Source organism: Peromyscus leucopus, chromosome X (genome assembly GCF_004664715.2).
Source record: "Peromyscus leucopus breed LL Stock chromosome X, UCI_PerLeu_2.1, whole genome shotgun sequence".
NCBI lineage: Eukaryota > Metazoa > Chordata > Mammalia > Rodentia > Cricetidae > Peromyscus > Peromyscus leucopus.
The window spans coordinates 100,273,116-100,297,352 of NC_051083.1; the positions used below are offsets into that span (position 1 = coordinate 100,273,116).

The 24,237-nt window shown below is 39.3% G+C and overlaps 1 protein-coding gene across 1 annotated transcript; it reads left to right on the forward strand.

The window, feature by feature from the left end:
- Positions 1 to 323: 323 nt before the first annotated feature.
- LOC119086610 (uncharacterized protein C2orf16-like) lies at positions 324 to 24,051 on the forward strand. Its single transcript, XM_037198796.1, has 8 exons — positions 324 to 470; positions 3,093 to 3,306; positions 4,574 to 4,653; positions 8,236 to 9,635; positions 11,432 to 11,513; positions 13,194 to 13,246; positions 18,302 to 18,422; positions 23,409 to 24,051. The coding sequence occupies exons 1-8, from the start codon at positions 324 to 326 to the stop codon at positions 23,505 to 23,507; spliced, it is 2,196 nt and encodes a 731-aa protein (XP_037054691.1). The 3' UTR covers positions 23,508 to 24,051.
- Positions 24,052 to 24,237: the final 186 nt, after the last annotated feature.

Sequence of the window (24,237 nt, forward strand, 5' to 3'; positions counted from 1 at the left end):
TTGGGTGGTTTTCAGAGTGTGTATCTGCCTTCTCTCTTCTAGACCAAATAGTATGAGTCCTAACATCTTGATGCTTTTAACCAGGTAGTGGATATGAACCATCTAACCATTTGTTGAATACAGACTACAGCAGTCATCCTGTTGAAAATGAATCTCCTAGATGCTCGTATTAAAAGCTCATACCAGTGGCAACGTGAACCACTGTCAATGACCTGGCCACAATCAGTAGCACAGACCACAAACAGCAACATGGCCTCAGGCAGCAGCACAGAGCATGAACATCAACATGAATGACCTCTGGTACACAGAGCACAGATTCTAACATGGCTTCTGGTGGTAACACAGACCGCAGATATCAACATGCCCTCAGCAATGCTGGGCTGCTGCCTAAGACCATGTTGCTGTTCATGGTCCATGTTACCACAGAGGACATGTGGATGTCCATTGTCAGTGCTGCCATCGAGGGCCATGTTGGTGTCTGTGATCTGTGCTATCACCAGAAACCATGTGGAAGTCCATGATCACTGCTGCCTTTGGCTGTTATGGGCAAGAAAGCTTCTTTTGCAGTGGTACCGATGACTGCAGATTCATAATTGAGAATGAGAGACATTAAAGGCTTTGGTGGCAAACCCCCCCCCAATAGAAACAGTCTATACAGGAATACATTGAAAAGAGTCCTTTAAAAGTGTGACAGAGCTGCTGAAGTGAAGATCTTCACAGTTGATGACTTCTTTAGGGGTAGGGTGGGGAAGGACTCAGTTATCTTTAAGGGGCTGACCACTGGGAGCTTGACCATACTTCAATGAGTATATGGGCAACACAAATTGATCTTGGTGTATGTTTTTTTTTCTTTTTGGGAGAAGGGCACAAGGGTGGGAGAGTGAACCTTGGGAGAATGGGAATCAAGTGTGATCAGGGTGCATTGTATGAAATTCCCAAGCAAATAGTAAAAATATTCTGTTGGAAAAAATAATGTTCATCCCATCTGAAATGTGGACATTTTCCTTTCCATAGCACCACTATTATTCTCTACTCTTGTTCTAATGTTTGTTCATTTATTAGGGATTCATGTGTTACTTGAAATTAGGCCAAACTGATGGGAAAATAAATCCATATATTATACTAAAAAAAGGATTTTTAAAGTTATAGGGTTACTTTGGTACTGACTGGGTATCATGAAGACTGAACTTTTTTTTATAAAGTTATGGATGAGCTGAAAAGTAAACATTCAGTTACATGGTATTTGGGTGGCAATTTTATATATTTTACTTCTGATTTAAATGGAGTCATATGTGTTGGAGTGTGTTTGATTAAAACTTCAGGTGTCTTAAGTTGTCTGGGGCAAGTGACACCATGGAGAGCCTTTAACTATGTAAGTGTTCTCTCCCTGAGTGTATAAGGTAACAGATTACAAAGTATTATCTTATGTCCAACTTGTGTTCAAGAAAATATATGTAATTAATTGTCTTACATTGGTATTTATTTACTCAGGAATGATGCTATTGCTCTGAAACTAAAATAACACTAGGTAAAAGCATTTATTTAAATGGTCTCTATTGAGCTACTATAGCCTGAAAGCCTTTTTTGTTTGTTTGTTTGTTTGTGTGCTTGTAAATGAAGTTATCATGAATATGTTTGATGGAGAAGCTTCCATCTTATTTAGGGAATCTTACTGAGTATGTTGGCACATGCCTGTAACCCCAGCACTAAAGAATCATGGCTAAGTTAAGTGCTCCTTGAGACCAGCTTGGTCTACATAACAAAATCTTTTTCTCAAACAAGCTAGCAGAAAAAAAAAGAAAACATTTGGGTAGATGACTCCAGGATAAAACACTTGCCTGACAAGCATCAGAACCTAGGTTTAAATATCCATAATCCACATAAATCTCTGTATAATAGCATAAATCTATGATCACAGGAACATGAGAGACAGAGATGGAGAAATCCCAAGAAGCTCGAAGGGCCAGCTAGGCTGACAGGCACAACAAATAACAGACCCTGTCTCAAATAAGGTGAAAGGTGGGGGCAGACACAATGAGGTTGTCCTCTGACTTCCACACATGTACGTACACACACACACACACACACACACACACACACACACACACACACTGCTTTGTGACTTAAGTCCTAGGAAATCATGAACAAAACATAGTCACCACATATAGGGAACCAACAACAGGCTAAAATAAAGACAGCACTGAAGTTCAGTTCGATAAACCAAGAAGTTCATTGGAGTTACTAATTAAAGTACCAATGAGAGATTACTCACAGCAGAAGGGATGGCTCAAAAGCAGCTACATCACAGAAAGCCCACCCTATGGACATCAATGACAATTCAGGAATGCTGGAACCCTGGAAATGACTGCAAACTTGCAGTCAGCTCAACAACTTCACAGTAGTTTGGCTAACCCAGTCCAGGTCTCCTCAGCAGTCCCTCCTCTTCATATAACACTGGGTGAGAGGGTCTTGTACATCTATCTGGTCAATTTCAAGGGTTTTCTGAGTGATTTACTGCCTGAGTCTCAATGAGCCTCCTTTTAGAACTTGCTGAGTCTTGTGGAGTTGGAGAAATAATAGTGACAGCATGCACAGTACCTCAAGCCAGACGAATTCCCAGCATGGTGGGGAGAGATGGGCAATTTCTTTTGGCAATTGATAGCTGCCTGGAGACAGAGAGTCAGTTTTCTTTAAGGGTACGGCCCTAGCATGTTACTCACACTCAAGTGGATGGCTATATACCCAAGAGTGTATGGGCAGCTCAGATTGGAGTTGAGGAAATTTGAAAATAGGAGGGCTCAAAGTTGAGTGGGTAGGAAATAAGAGATGGATCTGGGAGAAGTTGGGGGAGGAAGGTGAATATGGTCAAAATAGATTGTATGAAATTCTTAAAGAATTAATTTTTGAAAAAAGTTTAACTTTTTTAAGAGTGCTTGCTCTTTCAAGGGACCAGAGGTTCAGTTACCACATTGGAAGCTGGGTATTTCACCACTGCCTATAATTCTGTTTGCTATTGCTGTGGTTTTCCACATTTACTACTATTCTAGTGTTAGGGGCTTTTTTAAGGGGTAATGGTTGTTCTATATGTTCAGAAGTATGATGTAGCTTTGTGGCTAAGAACAGATAATTGTCATTTGACTTTTTCCATTTTCTTCATTTTTCCTGTAATTTCTGGTGCAGATGAAATTGGACTCCATAGACATCTAGAATCCTCTGACACTGAAGAAGAATACCATGAGGAGAATGACATACAGAGACCAAGCTTCAGAGAGCGAGCCATTGCCCCTATGCATCATTGGGGGAGAGGTAAAGTATATTTTACAAAAGGACACATGGTAAAAACTAACATGCAGCTTCTAGAACTTCCAGTGTTCTGATGTTGTGTTGTATTACATGCTTCATTTCTCTCAGACATGGGCTTGTGCAGGGTTGGGAAGAATTTATTCTGGGTCAGATGGAATAAATGATTAATTGGTGAGTTACTTTTCTAATGGAGAGCAGGGTGAGAAATTTAGCGGATCAATAACCTAACCGCTATAACAACCACATGTTGTTATAAAGGAATGTCACTTGGTAAAGAGAATGAAGTAGAATGTGAAGAATGTCTCCTCTAGCCCTAACGTCATTGTTTGCAACAGTGACCATATTTTAATAAGAACACAGTATACTGATTGTCATTGTAAAGAAGTATTTCCAACAATACTGATCTACCCAACAGTTTAACACCATCTTAACATGGTGCACATTACAAGCCTCTGCAAGCTTACCCAAATTTATTGCAGCCTTCATATGAATCTTTAGTGGTTCAGCCTCTAATGAGAAACAGAGAGCAGTTATTGTAGGGGCAATACAGCTAAGACAGGTAAAAAAGTCTATTCTCGTGTATTTTCCAATAAAACACAAAACTGATCTTTAAAGCTTTTCAGAGATTTTTTATTTTTTTAATTAATTTCTTTTTTTTTCTGAGATAGGGTCTTATGTACTACAGGCTAGTTTCTCATTCATGGTGAAACCAAGGATAACCTTAAACTTCTGATTTTCCTGCCTCTACCTGTCAAGTGCCAGGACTACAGATACGTGTCAGTACACTGAGTTTTATGTTTTGTTGGAGATCAAACTCAGGGGTTTTGTGTGTTCTAAGATGGCAATCTGCCCACTGAGCTACTTGTCCAGATCATATTTTCTAAGTATTTCCTAAGCTATCTCTATACCCAAAGCAAAGTAGATAATGAGGCAAATATTGATAGGATTAATTAAAAACATAATTTTTCCCATATCCTTTTTTTATGCTGGCGTGTTATTTTAATTGATTCCAGATATGTCTCAACCTTTGTACCATATACAACCAAACCTTAAATACTTGTGTAAAATGAAGATTGCCCCTTCCAAGTAGTAAGTATAGATAGGATGGCAAAAGCTGTTATAGAATTCAGTTAGACAATTGGACACTGTCAGAATGATGAAAGAGGAGATGTTTTCCATACCAAAGCCAAGCTTCTAAAAACTGATTCTGAAATTTACTGAATTCAGTGATGAAAATACAGAAAATAATTTTTGTCAAAATAATATACAGGATTCAGAGGTGGCCATAGGGGAAGAAACGGGAATTTTTTTGGACAAAGACTTTCAGAAAATCAGCCTTCACATCATCTGGTAAGTGAACACCAAATGTTAATAGAAATCAAGAGTCTAAAATGTAACATTGTTTGTTTTTTACTCTGTGTGTGTGTGTGTGTGTGTGTGTGTGTGTGTGTGTGTGTGTGTGTGTGTGTTTTGAGACAAGGTCTTGCTGTATAAGACAAACTACTATATTATTTAATACTATGTATGAGATGTTTCTCCTGCCTCAGTCTTCCAGAGTGCTGGGACTATGCTCATGTTGACTGTCTTAGTTACTTTTCTCTTCCTGTGACAAAACACCATGATCAAAGCAACTTATAAAGGAAAGAGTTTCTTGGAGCTCATGGTTCCAGAGGGTTAGTATCCATGATCATCATGGTGGGGAGTGTGACAACAGAGAGACAAGCATGACATTGGAGCAGTAGTTGAGAGTTTCCATTTGATACACAAGCATGAGGTAGAGGGAGAGTTCTAACTGGAAACGGCATGGGCTTTTGTAATCTCAAAGCCACCCCAAGTGACACATCTCCAGCAAGGCAGTGCCTCCTAATTCTTTCTCTGGTGGTTTCAGTGAAAGTGAACCCCATAAGCTCATAGCGAGGGGCACTATTAGTATGTGTGGCCTTGTTGGAGGAAGTTTGTCATGCGCCAGGCTTTCAGGTTTCAGATACTCACGCGAGGCCCAGCCTCACTCTCCCTGCTGCCTGCCAAACTAGATATAGAACTCCGTGCTCCTTCTACCAGCACCATGTCTGCTTGTGCACCACCTTGCTCCCCACCATGATGACAGTGCTAAACCAATGAACTGTAAGCCAACCCCCAATTAAATGCTTTCTTTTATGAGAATTACTGTGATTACGGTGTCTCTTCACAGTAATAGAAACCCTAACCAGACACTTCCCAAGCAGTTCCAATAACTGGGGATGAAACATTCAAATATATGAACCTATGGGGTTCACTCTCATTCTAAACACCATACTCAGCTAACATTTTGTAATAATAAGAATAATTTTCAATTCTGTTGAAAACAGAGATTTCTTCTTAGGTTTTTCCATGCTAGTATGCATTTAATTTAAATTTGGTATTTTTGGCTAACTTATTGTCCCTGAAACTATTACAATAAACATTTTATTTTTATTTTCAATCATTATCAGGAATTTTGAATTTATAAAAAAATAGATTGTTGGTGACTATGTCATTTATCCTCCATAATCTCATTTTTGTCCTCATACAACCTTTGATCTTAAGTTATAGTGTAAAAATATTTTAATAGCCTTAAAAATTAATTACACAAACCAGAAATTAAGACGAGAGTGATGTCTTTGTGCTTAAGAGCCCTTGCTGCTTTTCCAGAGAACCCAAGTTCAGTCCTCAGCAGCAACATCCGGTGGCTGACAACATCCTATAACTCCACCTCCAGGGGCTGGGGCCCTTCTTCAAGCCTCTCTGGGAACCCACACATATGTGGCCTCAGCCTTTCAAGTGCTGGGATTATGGGCATGAGCTGCTGCACCTAGTCTATATAATTATTTTCGATAGGTTTGTGCTTGCAAATAGGAATAGAAAATGGTAAAGGTGCTTGCTACACAAGTCTAGCCAACCCAGTTGGATCTCTGGGACCCTTGTAGAAGTGGAAGAAAGAAGTAGCCTCATGCAAAGTTGGCTTCTGACTTCCACATGTGCACCATGGCATACACACACACACACACACACACACACACACACACACACACACACACATCACACACACCATGGAAACATACACACAACTCTCTCTATATATATATAAGGTTAATATATATATATGTATATATATTAAACTTTTAAAATTATTTTCTTAAGTATTTACTTTTTTCTTAATGGTATTTATTTCTTAAATTTAGGATCTTATAGTACCTAACTTGATGTAAATAATTTCTTAGGGATATAACAGATGGGAACCACAGCCCTGCTCATGCTTAGCGTGTACTGTACCACTGAGCTACAACCCCAGCCCAGAAAATATTCCTTATATAAACATGTATGAAAATATTGGAAACTCTGTTAAAAGGGTCTTCAGGAGATGTGCCTCAATCCTGTCTTTCATGATGACCCACTGTTCTCCCAATGCTAGTCACTTAAAATGAAAAATTTAACATGTATATTCTACCTAATATACTTACTCATGTTTTCAATAGAAATACTGGAGAATGGTTATGGATTTAGCCTATAGCAAGTCAGCTGATCTTTCATACTTTTATTTTAGTCCGGTTGTGTACACATAATATTCTTTGTGCTAATACCTTCCTCAGATTTGGCAGTTACTTCCAGCATTTAGCAGTATTGTAGCAGGACATGGTAATGCCAAATATACGGGATGCTTTTTTTGCTAAACCACATATACTAGTTTAAAGCTTGCTTTCTTAGCACAGTCCATATGACTAATGATTTACACTTATGGACATCATAGACATTTGTCAAAGTTTTCATTATTTCCTTTTTGATGATTCACTATACAGAACTTTTGGTTTAAAAACTGAAAGGATAGAAAAGCTGAATTGTTACCAGATCAATTTATTTGAACTGCATCAAGCCAACACTTTGCTTCCTCTATAGCATACTTTCCACTTGATTGTTTTTCTCCTTAGAATTAAGTTTTTTTTTTATTGAAAGATAGTTTTTTTAATGACCACTGGGCAGGGAAATAATCAACAGAATAATTTGGAGTGCTTTTCTTTGATCTAAAGAAGTTGTGTTACAAAACATTATTAAATACTCTGTCACTCTTGGGGCTGTGGAAGTAATTCAGTTGGTAAAGTACTCGCCTTAGCATGCATAAAGATCTGGGTTCAATCCTCAGTACCACATAATACCAGTTGTTGTGGTATGTGTCTTTAATCATAGCACTTGAAGTGGAAGGAGGAGTTTCAGAAGTTGAAGGTTACACTTGGATACATAGTGAGTTTCTGTCCAGCATAAGATCCTGGACCACCCGGAGCCCCTCCCCAAAGAAAAAAAACTCTCTCCTCAATTATAAAGTCACATAGTTTGATTGTTTCATTATTTGTTGTTTGTTTGTTTGTTTGTTTGTTTTCAAGACAGGGTTTCTATGTGTAGTTTCAGTGCCTGTCCAGGATCTCGCTCTGTAAACGAGGCTGACTTCAAACTCAGAGGCCTGGCTCTGCCTCCCAAGTGCTGGGATTAAAAGCGTGCACCACCACCAGCTGGCATGATTCTTTCATTATTAAAACTCACGGGACAGCTAATTTTTCATATTTTTATGTTAGCATTGTATTACCGTCTTTGTGCAAGTGACATGGTACATCAGACTTAGTTGCCATCTGGAAACTAGTATATAAAAGGTAGTCATAGTATAATTCTAGGAGAAAGTCACTGATAGAAATGGTTTTGAGAAGCTGGGTGTACTGGCACAAGCTTATTCAAGCATTCATGAGAATCTCAACTTCCAGGCTAACCTATAATATATAGTGAGACAATATCTCAAAAGAGAAGAAGGGATGGGGGAATGGAAGAAGAAAGAAAGGAGGGAAGGAAGGGTTTTAAAATATCCTTATGACTTAATCAAATCATGGACTATCTGTCTCATTTGCATTATGCAATTGGACTCCTTTGTAGATGAGGCATGATAACAGTGAAGATCGATCAGAGTGGAGTGGAAACCAATCAGAAGAGAGACAGCCACAAATAGAAGGAAATCAAGTTTCCTTCAGGAGAGTTCATGGCCACTCCCAATCTCGGGGCCGCCATATTATCAGATCTCATGGCCCCCACTCCAGAAGATCTCATAGCCACTTTAGGAGAGCTCCTGTCTACTCAGATAGATCTCTTCATGACCATGCAGATAGACCACATCATGACCGTTCAGGTAGACCACATCATGGCTACCCAGATAGACCACATCATGACCACCGAGATAGACCACATCATGACCACCGAGATAGACCACATGATGACCACCCAGATAGACCACATTATGACCACCTATATAGACCACATGGTGACCTCCCAGATAGACCACATCATGACTACTTAGAGAGACAACGTCATGACCACCCAGATAGACTACGTCATGACCACCCAGATAGACTACGTCATGACCACCCAGATAGACTACATCCTGGCCACCCAGATAGACCACATCCTGGCCACCCAGCTAGACTACATCATGACCACCCAGATAGACCACATTATGATCACTCAGATAGACCACATCATGACCATTCGGGTAGACTACATTATGACCACCCAGATAGACCAGATCTTGACTACCCAGATAGACTACATCATGACCACCCAGATAGACTATATCATGACCATGCAGATAGACCACATCGTGACTACTCAGGTAGACCACATCATGACTATTCAGGTAGATCACATCATGATCACCCAGACAGACCTCATCATGATCACCCAGACAGACCTCATCATGATCACCCAGACAGACCTCATCATGATCACCCAGACAGACCATATCATGACCACCCAGACAGACCACATTATGACCACCCAGGTAGACTACATCATGACCACCCAGGTAGGCCACATCATGACCACCCAGGTAGACCACATCATGACCACCCAGACAGACCACATCATGACCACCCAGGTAGACCACATCATGACCACCCAGGTAGACCACATCATGACCACCCAGGTAGACCACATCATGACCACCCAGGTAGACCACATCATGACCACCCAGGTAGACCACATCATGACCATTCAGGAAGGTTTCATCATGACCACTCAGGCAGGTTTCATCTTGGCCACAGAGAGAGAGCTCATCTTAGCCATGCAGAGTTAGGTCACCATGACCACAGAGGAAGAGCTCATCTTAACCACACAGGAATAGCTCATCACGACCATGCTAGGAGAGCTAATGATGGCCATGGAGGGAGAGCTCATAACAACCATACATGGAGATCTCGCAGTCATGAAGAGAGATATCGTGGTCAAGCAGAAAGATTTGGAAGAATCCAATCATCACCAGAATCTGAACCTGAAATTGACAGGTAAAAGCAAAATTAGTACTTTATCAATGTTAGTACAATGTTGTGAATGATAAGGAAATGTATAAGCATGCTTTCTATTTCTGTATCTTAATAACAAAGTATGTGTTTTCCTAATTCAGAAATTGTTCCAATTCAGACTGTTCTAATTATGTGGCTCATGGTATCAACTGACATGCACATGCAGTTACCCAAGTTTGTTTCCCAGTTTCTGACCTTTCCTATGAGGCCTATCCAATAACCAAAGTATGATCACTTAGTGTCTAGTTCTTTTGCATCTTCCAAACTGGTAGGCAAGGTAATGTACTGACAAACTGTGCTAAATCGATAAGATATAACTAATGGTAATGAATTTGTTTCCTTCCTTTATATTCTTCCTAAGGAGTCCTACAAGTTTTTAGCAGACAAATAATCTCAATCAATCTCTCTCTCCCCTTCTCTCTCTTCTCTATGTGTATGTCTGTCTGTCTCTGTCTCTCTGTCTCTGTCTCTCTCTGTCTCTCTCTCTCTCTCTCTCTCTCTCTCTCTCTCTCTCTCTCTCTCTCTCTCTCTCTCTCTCTCATTGCTGTTAGAAATCATGCCCAAGGCCATTTCCATGTTAGAAAGTGATTTACTTCTGAACCACAACCTCAGCCCAGCAGATGTATCTTTGAGTAGCTCATTTCCTCCCAAACCACTGTCTGAAGTGTGTGCTATCTTCAATAATAGGGTCTTACCTTCAAGGTATGCAAGGCAAACAAGGGCAACAGCACTAGCCTGTGTTGTTTTAGGAGTCTCTTCTCCCATGACCAACAATTGAAAGGGAGGTTTCCCATGCCTAGCACTGGGATTTTGTTAGGTTGTCTATGATCCTTGTGGGGAGCATTGGGACTTAGAATGATATAACTTCATTCAAACTACATATGTATGTTTAAACACGTTTGTGTGTATTGTAAATAATTTAAATAAACAAAAATTACTGTTTTCCTATGACTTTGTTAAACATTCTTAGTGTTAGCTATTGTTCCATTCTTCTTCTCCCTCTGTGTTTCCTGCCCACGTTCCAGGTAAATGCCTAACCTATTTTCTCATATTTCCTTTCACAGCACCAGTGTCCTACTCTACACCTCTCTAGAGCCCCTAACTCCTCCCACTGTGGCCCCTTTGTACTTTCCTAGTTCCCGAGGTTATTCCAGGTTCTATATTCTCCTCGAAGGATTCAGAGGATCCACAAAAAAAAAGAGAATATGCAGCATTCATCTTTCTGGGTCTGGGTTACTTCACTTGGTATATTTCCTAATTCCATCCATTTACTTGCAGGTTTCTTAGATGTAGCATACAGCTAATAACTGATTATTCTACATTTCGGTAAAGAGAATTCATTTGTAATGTTCTCCTTAAAATTGTTACATAGGGGGCCATAGAGATAGCTTAGCAGTTAGAGCACTTGATGTACCAGCACCCACATGACAAACCAGGTGTCTACACAAACCTGTAGCCAGTTGCTGAAATGGGCAAAGACAAGACTGGTTGCTGGGGCATGCTGACTTCCAGACTAGTCAAGAGAATGTCAGCCCCAATATCAGGGAAAGACCTGACTGAAAACATAGGTGGAAAGTGATTGTGGAGAACACTTGGTGCCACCTTCTGGCATCTCCATGTGTATACAGGAACATGTATCAACACATCCGCATACTCTGACAGAGAGGCACACATACATAAAATTAAGTAAATCATTCACAGTTGTTATGTAATCTGTCAATGATATGTTGTAGTGAAAATTATTTTTCTGAATTTCCACCCTTTATGATGAATTCCAGATTCTCTACAATAAGAGAAACGACTGAATACTTACTAGCTCAGGAACAGCAGAGAAATGAGCTAATTAATCTGAATGGAGGGGTAAGTGCAATGCTTTCTACTTTCTACCCCCCAAATTTTATGTATCATGTTCATTTAACTAGGCTTTCCTTTTGTGTCTTTTTTGCTTCTTTGAAAATTTGGCTTTTATTTGCATTAATGATTATTTTCATGAGTTTAAAAACAAGATAGCAATATGAATGTACAAAGGAGCCATATATCATGTTATATATGCTTAAAAAAATTGTTTTCAGTCTTATAATTGCTTGAAAGTTTCCTTCTTGGGCCGGGCATGGTATCAGACACCTAAGATCCCAGTATTCGGGCAGTTCATTCAGAGAGAGCTTACATTCAAGACAGTCCTATGCTACAAAGCAAGACCCTGTCGGAAATGAAGGATGAGGAGCATAGCTCAGTCAGAAGAGGGTTTTTACCTAGCATGGACCAGACACTACTTTCCATCACCTACTCTGCAGAAACTCAAACGTGGTGGCACACACCGGTAATTTGAGCCTTTCATTCCCCTTCTCCTTACCTCCGCACACTAAGTGCTGTACTGTGGTTACAGGTAGTTGCCATCATGGCCAGTGTAGGGTCCTCCTCCCCCACTCCCACCGCTACCACTGACTAGGATCTCTGTTAGACAGTCTATTTTGTGGTGGGTTGATCAGGGCCAGTTAATATTTCTATGAAGTGGTTATTTATGCTTCCTTCTGTTTCACTGACTACACATAAATATAACCTTTCATCACTTACAAAGTAATTATAAGAACAAGAGACATAAGTTGGTGGTTTTAAAGCATCTAATTTTATCAAAAATCAGAAAACTCCAAAATGGTATAGAAATGACACTTAATAAAATGAAATGACTGTTATAGCACAGTTTTCCACCTTAGTTGTTACAAAGACCATCAATGTCTCGAATTTGTCGAATATACAGATTTTGAGACAGTCCTGTCGCTTTTCTTTGTAACTCTGATACTACCCAGGCTTCAGATAAACAATGTTTGAATCCAGGTCACATCAAGATCTAAGAGGATTTCTCTGGATCACTACTATAAAGCCTTGGGGAAGACACTTGATTCTTCTCAACTGCAGTTTTCCAACATATAAAGAAGGCTTAGACGGATTTATCTCTAAGGGCACACTGCCTTTGACATTATTGCATGTGTGTGCAATATCAGAAATGAGGTGTGACACTGATAAGGTCAGCAAGAATGAAAGACAGACAAGGGACTGAGTGACTGAATAACAGCACAGGCTATATTTGGGAAAAGACATGTAATAGGGAGATCTCTAGTTCAAGAAACTGAAGAGCCTGTGGTGCTCTTCATACTTACAGAGTGGGAAAACTTTCCTTTGGGCCTGATGGTGATCATAGCTAAGAGTTAGCAGTCAGTGTTCAGTTAAAGAATGTCAGAGGATCAATATCACTTGGCTAGCCATTACTCGGGGGTGGAAAACATAGGGTAGGCAAGAATGTAGGGAAGCAATTTACTTTAGTTCTAGGAGTTTAGTCACTTTAGTTTGGCAATTGTCATGGTTAACCAAGATGGGGAGACTGTACAAGATGGCCAAGGCCAGAACTAACAATGTTAAGAACGAAGCAAAGGGAATATTGTCATGGAAATGCTAAAAGTTGCAATTTAGATTTAAAAACAAAACACCTTGTGCTGAGTAAGGATGTCATTTCAATAATTTATTTCAACTTTCTCCATTTAGATGATAGAAGAAGGCTACAGCAGCTCTGAAGAAAGTGATGAAAGTTCTGACAGGTGAGACCAACTTTGTACAGTCTTAAGAGGAAAATAGGAAAACTGGCATTGACTATAACATCCAGGCCAGGGCCTTACAATCTGACGTTGAAAACTAACACTTTGTATCAATTATCCCAGTCAGAATCAGAAAAGCTTTAATTAAATCTTCCTGGCTTGGTTTTATTTTTACTTCTGAGACTTGTCTATATTATATTCTGTTGATATATGTTCAGTATCATAATTTTGCTTCTAACTAGCTGTCTCTCTCTACAGGAATTGTCACTGGAGAAATCAGAATGATTAAGATTGTTTCATAATTTCAGGTTTAAAATTGGAAACTCGTGTGTAATAACAGGGTCTGCTAGACAAGCTAGATGAATCTCAACATCCTATTTTAGCAGCAGTCATAGCAAGACTTAGCCTGTGATGGGATCAGGGAGGCAAGAATTCTGTGTTTCTTTATGTCTTCTTAGATCTTTGTTGCTACTATGGACCTCTAACAATAACAGGTTGAAATGCAAACATAAGAAAAAGAAGTTTCTGGCCATGACTACTTGTTATACAGGTGGGAAGTAGTGAAGGTTCCTACCACAAGAGCAGACTTGAACATGGTCTATTACATTCTGTACTTAAATATCATCCTCCCTGAAACAAAGATCTGGGGGAAGATCTGTTCAGGAAGATGGTCAGGAAAAGAATGGAAAACAAGAGCTGCATTTGTTGCTTATCCTTCTCTTTGTAGGGCAAGAAGGGGAAACCCTTATAAATGGAGATTACCTTTGGAGATAAAAGGGTGACTTTTACATTTTCATTTGGTTTCCACAGCTGCCCATGTGTCTTGTGTTTCTCAAAAGGATTAGCTCAGCATTAGTGGTTACAGAAAAGAGGCTAATTATGGAGAGTATATTTTGGCCTCTTTCAGTGGAATTTAGGAGTTGGCCTCTTAAAGTGGTATTTGGGGATGGCTGTCTAAAACTCATTCAGTGATACTAGGAGAATTTATGCAAATAGAGGACAAAAATGTTGCTATACTACCTTTGAAATGGATATAACCTAGGTAACTTATGAAATAATTGAAAGCTGTAAGTACTTTTATATCCATAATTTAATTTAGCCCTAAAATTCCTTTCTGGTAAGGTATTAGCATTTCCATATTACAGAATGATAGATTAAAACTGAAGAAGGACCGGTGGTTCTTTTTTCTGGCACTACTAGGGATCAAACCTAAGATCATGTGCACACACAAAATAAAAAGATTTACCACTGTGCCATGGGTCTCCACTCCAGCCAAAGAAGATGTTTTTTTGGTTTTTTTGTTTGTTTTTTTTCTTTTGTTTTGTTTTTTAACTTCCCCAAATCATACAACTAATAAAAAGTATGAAGGAACATTCAAATACAGTTTGTGTTTCTACAAAACCTATGGGACTGGGCAGTAGTGGCACACACCTATAATTCCAACACTAGGGAGGCAGAGGCAAGTGGATCTCTGTTAGTTCAAGGCCAGCCCGGTCTACAGAGTGAGTTGCAGGACAACCAGAGCAATACAGATGCCTTTCCACAACTACAAGTGCAGAGGAGGTTTAATTCTTACAGTGCTAGAATTCTTACAGTGAAAGAAGGACATTCACCTTCTTTCATTGTTTAAACAATTACTGTGACTGTAGGTGGTGGATTCAGTCTTGGTGAGCAGGAAAAGGATAACCACAACCATGGAACTAGAGTGGAAAGAGGTTTATTACTTGAACGAGTAGGTGGTATGGGAAGTACTGGGCTGTCTTCAGGAGTGTGGAACCTTTCTCAGTTCTTGGTGAGCTTAGCTTTGGAGAGCTAGAGTCTTGGTAAACTCAAGAGCCACCAAAGCCAATGACTTTCTAGTTCTTGTCTTGTAAATTTGAAGAGTGAAGTTCATGGGCCACAGAGAGCAAGTTTTAGGAAGAAGTATTTTGTTAGAGCCAGCATAAAAGAAAGAAGGCATAGTTCCTGTAGAGGAAGAGCACGTCTCCAGGGACAGGGACTGTCAAGGCGCTACTCTGGAAATATTTTTAAGAACTTAGAACAGAAACTGGTGTGAGGTATAAGAAGGGAAATATGCTGGTCAGTCCAGTGTATCATCCAATAGGAAATGTCTAGGCACCTCCTCTCTGTCACAGTCACTTCCTCCTCCAGAGCTTCTATTCAAGACCAAGAGGAAATAAGAAACCAGGAAGCAGAACTCTCTTCTGATGTTCTTGGCCTCCAAAAAGGACATTCTCAGGACTGCTGCTTTGGAGCCTAACACATTATACGACATGCTCAATCAGAGATCATAATATCATATGTCACAAAACAAAACAAAACACTGCCAACTGCCCCTAGGTGGAGAATTTAGTACAATAAGTAAGGTCAACTGAACTGAATGAGTCATACACTAAAAGTTTCTCTAAGAGTTTCGGCTAAAACGTTAGCTCAACAAACAGATTTGAAAGCTGAGGACATTTAAAAAGCCATTCAAAAGATCAGTAACCCTTTCACGATGACCACCACCACATACGCTTGGGAATTTGCACCAAAATGTGCCTACCTTTATCACACACAGCAACTTAGAACAGAACACATCCATCATCTCCCAGTTTGGTCGGTCAGATGTCCAGGTTTGCTAGTCTGCTAGAGATTCCCATACCTGGAATCATGGTACTACCCTGGGTGCCCTCTTATTAGAAGGTTCTGGGGAGGTGCCTACTTCCAAGATCATTCTAGTGGTTGGCAGAATCTAGTTGCTTGCTGCTTGTAAGCCAGAGTCCATTCTTCAAAAACAAAACCTGAACTACCTCCCTCCTCTTTTGGAAAATAGCAGTTCCATCTTCAACACAACCCACACACACATTTCCACCCAAATCACATCCTTCTCACTGCTGATCATCCTGATTTCCACTTTTCATCTTGTTCTATGATTGCATTAGACTCAGCCAGGTACATGTTGTTAAAGGAAAAAAAAAAGGAAAAGGGAAAAGCTAGAGAAAATGCAACAACAATTTTATGAGGAAACTTAACATCGAAGGACTCAGTAGATTGCTTGCCTGGAATTATATAATCATGAGTTTGATGCCTAACACTGCGAAAGGAAGGAAGGGAAGCAAGGAAGGAGGGAGAAAGAGATGTACAAAGGAAGGCAGGAAGGAAACTGTTATATATCTAATTATTCATTGAACTCTAATCCCCCCCCCAACAGTGTTTGGTCCACTCAAAGCCTAATAGGAACAATATAACAAAACAAAAAGTTGTTAGAGAAAGCACCTTATTTATATAGAACTACTGACTATAAAATCTCAAGTAATAATATCAAGACAACTACACAGCCTTTGGACATTGGTTGTGTTATGGTAAAGTGCAAGTGTATATGAAGAACCTCTTCCCTGATATACTTTAGCTACCTATTAAAAATTCCTCCTTGGACTGGGTATAGTTCAGTTGGTAGACTGCTTGTCTAACATGTCTTGATTCATTCTGCAGAAGGGCATAATGCAGGTTTATTGGCCAGTGTCTGTAGTCCCAACACTCAGGAAGTAGAGGCAAGAGTTTGCAAAGTTCAAGGTCAACTTCAACTATATAATGAAATTGAAGTCAGCCTAGGATACATGAGATGCTGTCTCAAAAAAATGCTTTTTTTTCTGTGCTGTTTACTGACACAAAAAGGTACTAGAAGGGAAAACATAAACCTGATACACTAGCAGCCATCCATGAGGCCCTTTATGGAATATACCTTTGCAGCATGGTACAGCAAATGTCATGGAAATCCAGGCTGCCCTTAAACTCAAGATCTGTTGCCTCAAACTCTTGATTTAGGGGATTCTAGGTATGTGCTACCACATTGTTTTCCATTATTGTTTCTTTCTTGGGTGGGAGACACCAAAGGCTTAATGCCATGGGGTGGCTTCCATTTTTTATATAATCAGGCTGCCCTTAAACTTGAGATCCTCCTGTTTCAATCTCCTGGTTTGGGGGATTCTAGATTTGTGCAACCACTTTGACTTTTCCTTCACTGTTTCATTTGGGGTTTTTATGGTGCAGAGAATGGAACTCAGGGCTTCACACAGGCTAATGAAGTGTTCTGCAACCTTAGCCCAGCTAACATTTTTGTAACTTTTTTATTTTTGTAAGGACCATTTTATGAGTTAGAAAAAAGACTCAGTGACAGGGCAGACAAGTTGTAAATCTCCCCAGCCGCCAGGAGGAGGGAGATGGAGAAGAAGAAAAGAGGAAGCCGTATCTTGTGACATAAGGTCCAAGAAAGCAAGCATATTCATTAGCTTCTTGGGAAAGAGTAGGATTCAGACTGTCTGAACAGGCTTAGGATTTTAGCCACTATATGAAAGTGATAGAAACAGGGAAAGGGAATGTTACCCTTTTAAAGTTGGGACTCACAAGTAGATAGGCTTAGTGGTACAGATAGCAAGCAGCTGCTTTCTTTGGATTTTTTTGAGACACTCTCATACAGCCAAGGCTGGCCTCCAATTCTCATGTTGCCAAGGATGTTCATGAACTCCTGGTCATTTTGCCTCTACCTACTAAGTGCTAGGATTATAGGCACAGCTTCTAAAATTTTACTGAGCTATAGGTTTTATACTATGTAGTTAAACTACACAGTTCTTTGCCTTTTAGTTGACTAGAGATGTGCAGTCCTCGTCATAGTCTGATTTTAGAACATTTTGACCATCATTCCCCCAAATATACTCTTTGAGTCGTTCTTCATTCAGACCATTCCTTCCCCATATTCTCCCATCCTAGTCAGCCCAAGGCAATCACAAATCCATTTTATTCCTATGGAAGTTGTGGTTATTTTTGTTGCAAATATACTATAATTAAAGAAGAGTAAAACTGTATTCTTATCTAGCAGGTGAAAACTCATCTAAAGATGTGAAGGAAATTAATAATAATACCTATGGTTAAAAGTATAGTTCAGTGGTAAAACACATACCTTCTTCTTTTAAACCTCTAGAAATGAGATCTACAGATACTAAGTTGAAGGCCCCAAACTTGCTCATCTGATTAGTGACTACTATATCTACTTATTTATTATTATGCTTTAATTGACAGTTTATGGAGACCTGAAGTTGATGCGGAATTCCTGAATGGCAGATACACTACAATTAAGACTATTACACGTTTTCCTAAAGGAGTAAGACTGAACTTCAATGTCGCAGCACGGACTAATCGGGTACTTATGATGGACTTTCCCAATGGTTTGCTCACCAGATGTTAAGAAAGCCATGTTTATTTTAGGTCAACTTGAAATATATAAGATTATCTTTTACATATAGGAAAAATGTGAATCTCTTAATACACAAGAAATATTTTCCTGTCCTCTGACTTTGGGAAAGACAGAAAAGTTGGGAAAATAGCTAAATAAGCCAACCTCAGTTATTTATTTTTATGTGTATTTATGTCTTGTCTGTCTGCCTCCCACCCCACCCCCACTGTACGTGCACGTTTGTAGGGCAGATAAGTGGTGCCTGATCTTCTGGAGCTGGAGCTACATGTACTAGTGAGTCACCTGATACGGATGCTGAGAAATAAGTTCAGGTCCTAACTGCTGAGCCATCTCTCCAGACTTTCAAAAAAACCTCAGTCATAGCATGGATAAGCCCACACTCCTATACACTTAGTCCTGTGGCTGCATTAAGGCTCAATACGATTCTCATAAAGGAAACATCCATGTTTACCAGGCTATGTAGTAAAGCAAAAAAGCAAACTAATAGATGTTTAAAGACTTTTATAAGGGACTGAAACTAAAATAATTTTCTGCCATTCTTCACTTAGAAATGAGATGAAATAATCAAAGTACATTATTCTGTGTTCTGATTATATTATTCATAGAAGTATGTAACTCATAAATAAGGCATGGTGGCATGGGAATCGAGATCCAAGAGATCAAGGACATCCTGAACTACATATCAAGACTGTCTTAGAAAAACAAAGAAAAGAAAAAGTGTGTGGGGGTGGGGTGGGGGGGTGGGGGGGTGTGTCTGTGTGTGTTTCATAAGTGGGAAACAGAAAACACACAAACTATCTCTATCTCAGAACAATAATAACCCTGTTTCAGAATTAGGTTTAGGGATAATATTGAAAAGATTATGTCTGAAAAATGGGGAAAGAGACTTGGACTTTGTGGCCATGTATATAAGATGAAACTGGAATTATGTCTGACTTGGCAATATTTGAGGTACTCTAGTCAGCTGTAGACCAGTAAGAACAATAGGAAGTTGCTTGTACCTAGGACTGCTCTCACAGAATAGATTTGAAACCCTGGACTATAAGGCAGACATTTGAATTCCAGCGTATAAAAATAAACCTGCCCTTCATTCTGCTATGAAAATGTATTGCTACTTGGTCTGTGGTATGCTCTTCCATTAAAGCTCTTTGATTCTGCTGTTCAGCATGGATGGTCTGAATAGAGACCTCAGGTGTAGACCAAGCATCAGACACACTACACATGATTCTAGTCTCAAGGAGAGCTCATGCACATTCTTCAAACACATATAGATTTCATACCTCTCTCAGAGTCTTCTCAACCCCAGGCTGCTGCTTGTAGCTGGAGTACTCCTGTATACACCCAGCACCTGAAGCCGCTCAGACTTATATTTCTTATAAACTGTATGGCCATGGCATGCTTCTTGCTATCTAGTTCTTATATCTTAAATGGACCCATTTCTAGTAATCTATAAGTTGCCATGTGGCTTGTGGCTTACCAGTACTTTTACATCTTGCTTCCTCTGTGTCTGGCTGGCAACTCCTGACTCAGCCTTCCTGTTACCAAAATTCTCCTCTCTCTGTCCCGCCTACACTTCCTGCCTGGCTACTGGCCAATCAGCACTTTCTTTATTTACCAATCAGAGCAACACATACACAGCATATGGAGTAATACCCACAGCACTTCCCCTTTTTTTCAAAAGGAAGGTTTTAACTTGAACATAGTAAAATTGCATAACAAAACAATTATCAAGCAAAAATTACAGTTACAATATCTAGTCTATTTACAATATCTAGTCTATTTGTATTTGGCAAAATTAAAGATATCCTGTCCTATATTTGTGAATATAAGGTTTCATATCTATCTTATCTTTTACCATAACTAAGGAGATTATAACTATCTAGTCTTAACTACATCAAAGACCTCAGAAGGATATAATATCACTTGAGAAATGGTAGAAGGACACAAGCAACTTTCTGGAGTCTTGTGAGAATAGGCAGACAGCTGGCAGCCTGAACAGTCATCTAAAGTTCCTCTGTAAAGTCGGGGCGTCGAGTCTCTTCAGTCACTTCTCTGTGTCCTGTAAAATGTCTGGCAGTTTTCTCTGTGAAGCAGGAACCTAAAGGACCATTTTGCCAAGCAAAGTTCATTGGTCACCTTCTTATGAGTCCTGCATTTCCAGTTGATCAAGCAGTCCAGGCAAGAACAGTTTCTTGCCCGAATGGCTATTTTTGCCAAGAAGAAGATAAACTCCATATAGAGTGTCTTTGATGCCCATCCTCCTCTCTGAAGTAAATCAGTGCTGCCAGGAGCAGACATGTCTCATTGTCCAGAAAGTCTAAATTTTAAACATTTTAAATGCCATATTCTGTAGGTCTTTGAAGTATTTGAAATATATCTATGTATACCTAGAAGACTTAGCATGGTTATAAGTTTGACTATCATAGAAGACTAATTATTAATCTGTATTTTTAAATTATCCATTACAATTTAAAATTATCCATTACAATCTAGATGAGATACATAAACATAATAACTCAAATGAGAGTAGAAATATATATACAGTATAACAAAATTGTTTAAACTTGTATCGATAAACTAAAATCCATAGCAATGTAAAACATTTCTAAACAAATTGTTGCTCGTTAAAAATAGCTTCATTAATCTACCCTTTTATCCTATCATATGTATGCTATCCCCTTTTCTTCCTTAGAAAGAGATTGCATTTATAATCATCCTGCTTTAAATAAAAATAATTGGTTTTTCTCTATCCCACACCAGAGGGCTCTTCTGATATGGGACAGAATAATCTCTCAACCTTTTTTTCTTTTTTAGCAGTATGCTTGGGTTTAGAGAAGGAGTGAGCCAATTCCATCTCCAAAGCCAACTTGGTATATTTGGGAATTTGGGCATAGCTTCTCATACTACTTCCTGCTGGATGGGGGTGCTGTATTTTTATGGGGACATAAAGAAAATTTTAGGATTATGGAGTAGTCCCCCCTGAGGCTGTATTGTCTGAGCCAGTTGCCTTGAAATCGTTCTGGATGTTGGATCATCTGGGCCATGGTGTCATCAGAGACCTTTCAGGGGGTCTTGGCTGGTCAAACCTGATGTATCTTAATCTGGAACAAATCCATAGCCTCTTGCTTTCTGTAGAAACAAAAGCAGAGCCTCCTTTCCAAAGCAACATATCCTTATATCCAAATTTTGAAGTTAAGGTACCTTTAAAATATATGTATTGGTTTATCTGAGCAGCCTTTACAATCAAATGTCTTTCTACAATTAAAAAATCCCAAAGACAACACAATCCAGATTCTCTGTGTGATATCCATCTTTACATGGCTTATTTTTTATATTACTTTTACTTTCTCTTTAAAGACATTATTTTTAAAAACTATCTATTTCTTTATATAACTACATTTATTTCTTTGTCTTTCTTCCAAGCCTATGTACATTTTTACATACAATATAAACCATTTAGAGGTTTATCCCACCTGAATCTGTCTTGTTGTGAATCTATTGCTTTAAACTGCAGTATTTTCTGCCCACCTCAGCTTCCCAACATGGTGATGGTATGTTTACCACCAGCTCTGGGTCTGGAAGCCATGTGTACCATCAACTCTCAGAAGCAGTTGGTTTATGCTTTTATCAAAGTAGCGTGTAGCCCAGAAACCTGCTTTTTTTTTTTTTTTTTTTAGTAGCAAAAGCTATATCCACCATGCACCATGTTGCGCAGCTTGTAGAAACCTCTGTGTAACTTGGCAAGAATGTGCCATGGTAGCTTTAGTCTGCATGCTGCAAACCACCATAGAGTAGCTCAAGCCGGCAGGTTGCAGCATCTCGCCAACCACATGAGATATGAAGCAGGAACCTGTTTTTGGCTGCATTTAGAATTGGTTATTAAGTATTCCCAGGTTTAAGGTGGAAACTCGAGCCATTAGGCACTATTTGTATCTGGAGTTTTCCTGTGTCTACCTGGCTCCTGCAGCTGCTCAGACCCAGGTAAATACACAGAGACTTATATTACTTATAAACTGTATGGCCATGGCAGGCTTCTTGCTATCTAGTTCTTATATCTTAAATTAACCCATTTATATTTATCTATACTTTGCCACATGGTTTGTGGCTTACCGGTTCTTTTACATCTTGCTTCCTCTGTGTCTGGCTGGCAACTCCTGACTCAGCCTTCCTGTTCCCAAAATTGTCCTCTCTCTTTATTCCACCTATACTTCCTGCCTGGCTACTGGCCAATCAGCATTTCATTTATTAAAGCAACACATACACAGCATACAGAGTGATATCCACAGCAGCTTTTTTGCCCTTTGACATTTTTCTGGTACAGAGAATTGAGGTACCAGGGCTTCACACATACACGGCAAGAGCTCTGTCACTGAACCATATACCCTGTCCTCTCACTATTTTAGTGTCTCACTGTGTAGACTAGATTAGCCTGGCACTCACGATGTAGATTTGGCTGGCCTTGAATACATAGGAATCTGCTTACTCTGGCTTTCCTGAGTGCTAAGATCAAAATCATGTCACTATGCCTGGAAGCATTTTTTCTTTATTTCAAGGCAGGGTCTCACTAAAATTGCCCAAGCTGACCTTGAACTCTCTCTGTAGCCCAAACAGACTTCAAACTTCCAATCCTGCTGCCTTCACCTTCCATGTTGCTGGGGCTATAGGCATGTACCAACAGTCCTAGATGCCTACGTTTGTCTCTCTGTCTTCCTCTCTCTCTGTCTGTCCATCTGTCTCACAGGTAGCCTAGGCTGACTTCTAACTCAGTATTGTAGCTGAGAATGACTTTGAATTTCTGGCCTTCCTGCCTCCAAGGGCTGGAATTACAGGTGTGTGCCACCACAACTGGCACCCTAGTCTAATAACCAAATTCAAGAGTATTTTATTAAAGTGCTAAGCTCCCAAACTGAAAGCTTTTTGTCTCTTTCACAGACTAATCTGACCCTCCACACTAGATTCACCATCCTGAGGAGTTTGAGACGTGCCAGAATGAACAATATGAACAATAGACCCAGAAGACAGGAAGACTGAACTGTCATTTACTATCAAGGGTTTGCTGATAATTGCACTGAACCATACTTAGGAGCATAAATATATTCTTAGAATGTTGAACTTAGGACTGTTGTTATTAAAGTAGGTATTCAGTAGGTTTTGATGTCAAGATTCAGTTGATACTAAGCAATTGGAAGAAAAACTGTTTAGCACTGTTTGCATAAATGAACAAGGAGATGAGCGAGAAGAAAGCTGGACTAAGTGGCTTAAGTGGGGTTATTTTAGGAAAACAACTATTTTTAGAAATATATGTTGTGTTTTCAATGTTAGAGAAAACTGTAATTTACTGTACTCCTTAAGCTCTGGAACCTGGACAAGTGATAAGAAAGTTCTGTCCACAAAAATTAATCCCTGTGAGTGACTTTAACAATTGTTAAAATAGTAAACTTTTATACTTTTTATAGAAATTTATAGTGTAACAAGATGAAACTTACTTTTTTACTTTTGTAAGAATTCTAAATGTAGTGTCTTTTGTTGTTGGTTTTGTAAAAACATGACAAATAATAAAGAGTTTGAGCATTATTTATTTATTTATTTATTTATTTATTTATTTATTTATTTATTTATTTCAGTGCTAGAACTAGATTCCAGGGCCTTGGGAGTTTGAGAAAGCTCAGCAGGTAAAGGCACTTGCCAACAAGGCTGATTCACCTGAGACCATCCCCTGGTCTTACATAGTAAAAAGAAAGAACTGACTCATTCAAGTTGT